The sequence below is a fragment of the Pyricularia pennisetigena genome, chromosome 6 (genome assembly GCF_004337985.1).
Source record: "Pyricularia pennisetigena strain Br36 chromosome 6, whole genome shotgun sequence".
Lineage (NCBI taxonomy): Eukaryota > Fungi > Ascomycota > Sordariomycetes > Magnaporthales > Pyriculariaceae > Pyricularia > Pyricularia pennisetigena.
In genome coordinates this window covers 1,437,894-1,445,539 of record NC_043744.1, presented here as the reverse complement: position 1 = coordinate 1,445,539, position 7,646 = coordinate 1,437,894, and the positions used below count along the sequence as shown (strand labels likewise).

The 7,646-nt window shown below is 33.0% G+C and overlaps 1 protein-coding gene across 1 annotated transcript; it reads left to right on the top strand.

Annotated features, from left to right (window-relative positions):
- Positions 1-6,471: 6,471 nt before the first annotated feature.
- On the top strand, positions 6,472-6,816 carry PpBr36_04247 (uncharacterized protein; the record flags this gene model as incomplete). Its single annotated transcript, XM_029891410.1, has 3 exons — positions 6,472-6,536; positions 6,587-6,719; positions 6,775-6,816. The coding sequence occupies 3 exons, from the start codon at positions 6,472-6,474 to the stop codon at positions 6,814-6,816; spliced, it is 240 nt and encodes a 79-aa protein (XP_029749376.1).
- Between the last annotated feature and the right edge of the window lie 830 nt (positions 6,817-7,646).

Genomic DNA, 7,646 nt, shown 5'->3' with positions numbered 1-7,646 from the left:
TTTGTTTTCAAGCTAAAAACAATACAGAAAAAGCCCATTTAAGACGGTAAACCAAATAGTTACTAACAGGCCTAAAATAGCCCTAAAAATGCTAAATAATTAGTTGTTTTAGCGTTTGAATTCGACCAGATCGTAATTGCAAAAGCCTTCCGTTTTATCCATAAAATTAAATCGCCTATAGGCCGTAAACTCGTTTCTACCCGGCCGGTATTTAAATTAAGAGAAAATGAAAATAATAAACCTACAAAATATAAAATTAGGTTTATTATTAGGGGTTTTTTACAGGTCGAAGGCCTAAATTATATCGAAATTTTTGCTAACATTAGTATACCACTTACCTGGCGTATATTTTTAGCTATAGCTAATGCACAAAATTGGGAAACAAAACAAATCGATTTTACCGGTGCGTTTTTAAATAGTGACCTTACCGACGTAAATATGTATTTGCAGATTTTAAACGGTTTTAACCAATAAGTTAAAATTTATAACCTAATTACCGCTAAAGCTTTTGTGGAAATGGGTTACAATCCGAAAAAATTGCAGGTTATACAATTGGAAAAAGCGTTATACGGTTTGAAACAGGGCTTAAAAAAATGGTAAAACAAATTCAAAACCCTATCTTTTAAAAAAGGTTTCAAACCATTAATCTCTAATCCCGTTGTTTTTTATAACGTTAAATCCAAACATTTTATAGTTACCTTTGTAAACGACTACCTGCTAATAGGTCCTAAATTGCAGTATATATAGGATTTAAAAGCCCGCTTTAATAAAGTATACGCGTTGGAAAATAGGGGCCCTGCAACCTATTTTTTAGGCGCTTAAATTATAAAACATAAGTTTAAACGCCTATTTTAGCTCCATTAAAGTTGATATATAAAAGAAATACTAGCAACGTTAGGATTAACTAATTGCAAACTTATATTTGTTCCTTTATAACCGGGTATGCTAAAATATAGCGGCGGTAAACCCGTAAATGCGCTAAAATTTGAATTATTGTAACGCATTATCGCCACTCTTATATATTTAATATCATTAACGCGCCCGGATATCGGTTTTGCGGTTTAATAGATTTTACGTTTTTTAATAAAAGTTATTATGATCCATTTAACGGCAGTTAAAAACATATTACGTTATTTAGCGGGTATTAAATCCTTATTTATTTCCTACGGAAATAAAGTATTTAAAGCCGAATTACCACCCAATTTTTTAATAAGGGGCTTTAAAGGCCTTAAATTATTGGGCTTTAATAATAGCGATTTTACGGGGGCTGAGGAAAATTCAAAATCCATTTACGGATATTTGTATACCCTATTTGGGGGCCATATAACGTGGAAATGCAAAAAGGTTAATATTATAGTTTTAAAAACTCCAAAAACTGAATTTGATACCTTAACGGAAACCCTGCGTGAAATACAATGGTTTAAAAACCTATTTATAAAATTTGGATTATATATAAAAAGCTTTATTGCAATATTTGGAAATAATACAAGTTTTACGATTAACGTATATATGTGAGGAGGTTACGAGATAGAATAAGCTTAATTTTGAACGCGGGGAAAAGTGGATCACGTATAAGGTTAATGGAGCATTGAAATGGCAGATAACCGTCTGCTAGCGGGTAATAGAGATAATATATTGTTGTTGCACAATCGATTCGTTAAATGGTTAAATCGATGAAGGTATGAAGGTGATGAATTTAAAGCTAAGTTGTGAATTACATATAAGAATCCGTAAGTGCAGATCTTCGATCCGGATGTCCGGAATGCGGGGTTACATCACATGAATTGGCTTTATTCATGTGACTGACCTGGCGACCTATTGAGCCTAACGGCCCATTGTGCTTATGCATGCACAGAAAATCTGCGACCACAACGGGATTCGAACCCACGCACTTCAACGTATATATGATATAGATTATGGTACGTGCATTATACCACTAAGCTAGATTAAATATGACGTATTTGTTTTGTTGTTGAAACTATGAACAAAAACGTAATATATAAAGCTTTGTGTGTATGAACGCGTATACGTTTTATTTGTTATTTATTTATTTATTCGATGCAGGGTGGCTAATAAAATTAGCTCATGCTAGCCGTTATAAACCAATGCAGGGTAGCTAATATAACCAGCGCTGCGCTAGCCATGTTCACAATATAACCTTACGCACCACTAACGTATTAAATATACGTTATTAAAATTTTATTACATAGGGGTGTTAATTATGAAAGGATTAATAATTTTAAAATACCTGTAATTCAAGCAAATACCCGCTAATAAACTAATAAAACCCCCAACGTTTCCAATTTACAAAATCCTTTTAAAGTTTATAGGGTTTAAACCCCCAAAAACATTGTTTTTACCTATTAAATTTTAGGGTATTTAATTAATTCGTTAACTAATTACCTATTACATTTCCTTTATTTGCAAATATCGGAATTCTGGTAGCCTAATACCGGCCGTATTACCCGAATCAACCCTATACAGGTTAATCAATCAGCAATTTATACCGCCCTTATACCCAAAATTGAATTGAAATTGAAAAAGTTCGTATTTTGGGCGATTTACGCATTCGAAATACCCCATGTAATATGCCTAATTTGGAATATTACCAACGAATAGCCAATTTAATTACCTGGTTTAATAATCAATTCCGTGGGTTAATATTATGCAAATCGGGGGTTCGAATCCGGGGGTTGTCACAATTCTGGGGGTTTTTTCCAATTCGGGGGTTCGTCCATTTCGGGGGTTATAGGTCGGTACAACAGGTTTAATTATCCAGGGGGCTTATATCGGGAGTTCGAATCGGGTTAGGATATAAAGGGGATATTTATTTTTTTTTAAATTGTATTCTTTATACATCTTTCTTTTCCGACTTTATGTGAGCAGTAGCAAAAAAAAGGGGGTGTTCATTATATGCGTTATTTAGCATGTAATAAATCCATCTTTATTTGTATATAAACCATAATGAATAATGCCGAAATGGGGCTATTAGGGCTATCGGATTTTCTATTATATTCTACATATTGCAGGAATTGCGATTTAAAATGTTTGCGAATGGGGTTTTACCCTGTACCGGGTTCAACACCCACCCTGCACTTGAGTGTTAATTACCCTATACCGGGTTAAAATTTTCATCAAATTAGCAAATTAGTGCGAACCCAAAAATGGTTTCTATGGAAATAAGGGTGTTTTTTCCACAACGCATAGAAAATAATTCTTCGGAAAATCGTGTGCGGCACCGGAACCCTTTGCGGGGTCCGGACCCCCATTTCGATGTCGGAGAGTATATAAAGGAGATAAAGGAAAGTTTCCCCCACCAATGAATTAAATTTATTAATCCCAAAATTAGTGAACCATTTTAGTGAACAATTTAGTGCATTTAAGCCCTGTAATTACCGGCTTTTACAATACAACTAGTACCACGGCGCACCTAGGCTAATGCCTAAACCCCTGTTAGCAACCTATATTGTTAACACATTTTATACTAATTACGGACTTAACCGCACAATATACGGAAAATTAGTAACGACCATAGCCCCACAAGCCGATAAACAAGCAAAACAATTACGAAACCTCCTCTAAAGATTCTAACAAAAATGAAAATTCCTTGCAAAATGACCAAATACGATAATTAATATTGGATAAAAAGACCATTAGTTTGAAGAAGATAGCATTTATTTTATTCGACGAAATCATAAAATATAATTACCAAATAGCAGATTCGACTTCGAAACTCTCGGATTTTTCAAAATTGATCAAAATATTAGCCAAACCAATTACAAATCATTATTAATAGCAACTGTAACAATCCATTTAACGTTCCATATATTATTGCTGGAATTAGCGCTGTACGGCACCAATATGCACAAGATAATCGCAATCGACGCAAAAAAAAGTTCCACCTTCAATGAAGTACTAAAATACAAACGCAACCACGGTAAAATAAAATGTTTCGTTAAATGGGAAGATTAAGAATACCAAAAACATATTTGGAAGGTTTTTACCTATTTACAAAGTTTTAGGAGTTATTCCGCGCATACAACCAGGAAGTCAGTTTACGAACAGACTAACCAAAAAAAACGGTTTAAAAAGAATCTATTTACTATTCCTAAATATTGAAGACCAATTAGGATTTAAAATTATATCACCAAACGAATTCATTAAAAAAAGATTAATACTAGCCACAATAATAGCAACTATTATAATAATAGTTTTTCTTAGAAATATTACGCAAGAATATTTATTTTGTCCAATAAAAAGATTTCAACAAAGCTATCGTGCAAGAAAACCCCAAACGAAATTGGAATTTGGAAAAAACGATTTTCAAAACATTTTAAAAAGGATTTCGGCCGTTCGCCGCGGTTTTTCTTTTTCGCGTTCCACCCGATTCAGCTCCTTAAGATTATCGAGATTATAACGAACCGTTTTGGTGATTTTTTTAATTGTATGTTTTTTATGTTTGTAAATGGGAAACTCATTTTCCGCCGTTTCCAATTCGTATTCCAATTTCGAACATTAAATTGCGATTTTGTACAATTATTTTTGAAAAGCGCCCATGACGTTGAACGGCGAACGATTAAAGCAAATTTATTTAATATAACGAACAAGATTTTGAAGCGATACGGAGTATTTCGCAATTTTTTACGATTCGTGAACAAAATAAAAAAGCATTTCGACCGCCGAAGCAAGGAATACGGAAATCAAATTGTTGCGACGGAGGCTGGCCGAACGACCACGAAATTTAATTATACGATTAAATAAAACGCAGAAAATTTCATTATAACATTAAAACAAAAAAAACAAAAGTCAGTAAAATATAATTTATTCAAAGCCAAAAAGATTTGGGTAAGGAAAAGAAATTTTATATTACGATTAAATAATTGAATCGGTATTGATAAAACTAAATGGGGTTACACCTTTCCCAAATAATACCTGTATGGAAAAACCACCGACTAACCAGACAAAAGTTATATCAGGAATGGATTGCGAAACTTTACGTAACCGTTGAAAAATGGATAGAAATAATGTACTATATATCGGTTATGGCAGGACAAATAACAAATTGATTATGGAATATTCCAAATATATTATACCTGGAATGCAGTTTATATAAAACGAGTTAATTACCATATCAATAGATTGAATTTTAAAAATATTTAACAGGAATTGAACTCTAATTAGCTTCAAGATTTATTTGAAAACGATTTTAACTTTACCCCGATTATTAAAAGCCCCGATTAACCCCAGGTTACCCAGACCAGCGCTTAGTTTCTTTAAACCACTATACTTGGCCCTCAGAACACATTACCCGATACCTTGATCCCAACATTTGAAATACGTATATAATGGAACCTCTGTCTAGAATTTAGTTTAAAATGATTAAATTGAGTAATTTTATCATTTAAAAAAGTGATAAATTAATCATGTTGTTTCGTTTTCATTTTACCCATTTAAACGACATTCGTGAGAAAAAGTTAAATAGTATTTATATATATCACTATTTTATTATCTTCATGTGCAAAAGCCTACCTAGTGCTATAAATAACTGGGTTAATTGTTTAATGCTTTAGTACATTATTTATTAACATAAAAATATTAATGCATTTTTTTTTACTCGATAATTGAGTATATTTCAGACGGTTAAATTGGTTAAACTTTATATCTATAGTACAATATTCCAAGGGCACTTTCTACCAGTACCAAGAGTCAAACCAAGAAAACATAATAAGTATAATATCTAAATATCAAAACAAGTAAAGTAGTTATAATAGCGGTTGATCTGTTAAAAAACAAATATAAGAATGACGCAACACTGGCTACCCTTTTTTATGATTTTTATTTATTTTCTTATTCACATATTCAACTCCATACAGTGGTTATACTCTTATGTTTACAAATACAGTGCATATACAATGCGAGTATAGTGCAGATACCTGCCAAGAGCGGCGATATGCAACAAATTATTCTTAGATTAGAACGAGCGCGACTTTTTCGGCCAATGCGATTAATTGAAAAGCCATGTGGCTAAAAGGTATATGGAGCGTTCATTCCCCCATGCGAAGCAGGGGAGTCTAGTCTAAGCATTGAAACTAGGAACTTTGGGCTTTAGGGATAAGCCCTGAGATCACCACAAAATGTGGCTTTTATCGCCTGTTACCGCCGTGACTCTGCGCATAATTGTCAAAATTGCATGAAATTAATATATTTTTATAAACAATAGTGTCAATCGTTCAATGTATAAATAATACATATATTTAATACTATAATTATATACGAAGTATAAAATTATATATAGTAACACATTATATTTTTCACTATAAAAGGTGATTGTTTTTTTCCATCGGCCTACCTATTTCCATTATTATCACTCATTTCTTAAACCATTCAAATAGCAATTTCCGATTCTCACTGATATTTATTTTAAATTCATCCCCTATTTATACAAGCTACAACTTTCTTTTTTTTGCAGCAATGAAAACCTTTGTATTTCTCGGGTTTTGCTTTCTTTTTCGAAATGCAATCGCCGCTGAATGCTAGTAGGTTATTAAACAACCCATTTTCCAAAGCAGAACCGCTAAGAATGTAGTTGTTACCAAAAGGACGGTTCGAAACACAATACTGCTACAACGGAAATTTGTGAAAGTTCATATAATTTGAAAAGCTACCCTGATACAAGCTTTTATTGCGAAAGCAATCGTGATAAACATTACTGGAATCAAGTAAGTGTATTCAATAATCACTAAATTTAAAAGAAATGCAATTAACAAAAACCAGGAATGCAAATACCACGGTTGCGCTGGTGGTACTTGTAAATAATTTATACAAAATGTGGTAGAGAATATTTAGCCGATATTCGAAATCGACGAAATATTGGTTTATAGGCCAATATGCCAAATGGGTAAATTATTTTTAAGACCCAGGAATTCCAAAACGCAAAATCAACTTTGCAACAAAAGTAGACAATTATACAAATGGTTTCTACTAGTTAGTGACAATGGATATAAAATTTGTTTTTATATTGAATATATTCGCGGTCTATAACCTAGAGCTAAACTAGACGTAAAGCGATGCGGAATGTGGTAAAAATCAACTGCAATAAAGATAAAATAAAAACACATTGCCGATGGAGTTTTAATGTTTAGACTAGATATTGCGGGGCCCGAACGCTTTATATACCTTTTAAGGCATTCCAAAACCCCCCCACGGAGGCCCGTGGCAGCCCAATTTAGTGGGGCGGTTAACCCGAGGGTGGATTGAATTTTTAATGGGGGGGCCCGGCCCGGCCCAAAACCGTATACGGGTTTTTTTGTTAACCCGCCGGACCCCGTGGGAAAACCCGTAGAATAACAAACTTTGCATACTTATATTCATACTTTTTTGTTCGAAATAAGTAAAATGACAATTATAAATAAAACATATTATGAATTTCCAATTGCAGATATTTTCTTACGAATTTATTTGGAAAGATATTTATTATTTAGTAAAATTCCTAAGTTTTCATTACAATTAATTATTATTCCAAATAATAGTTTGTAATATTCAATTGAAGCTAGATGTTGGAATAGAGGAAATCGTTGTCAAATCAGCAATAGAGCGATCAATCACGTGCAATACCGTACAGGCCAATTGCACGTGACTCACCCGCC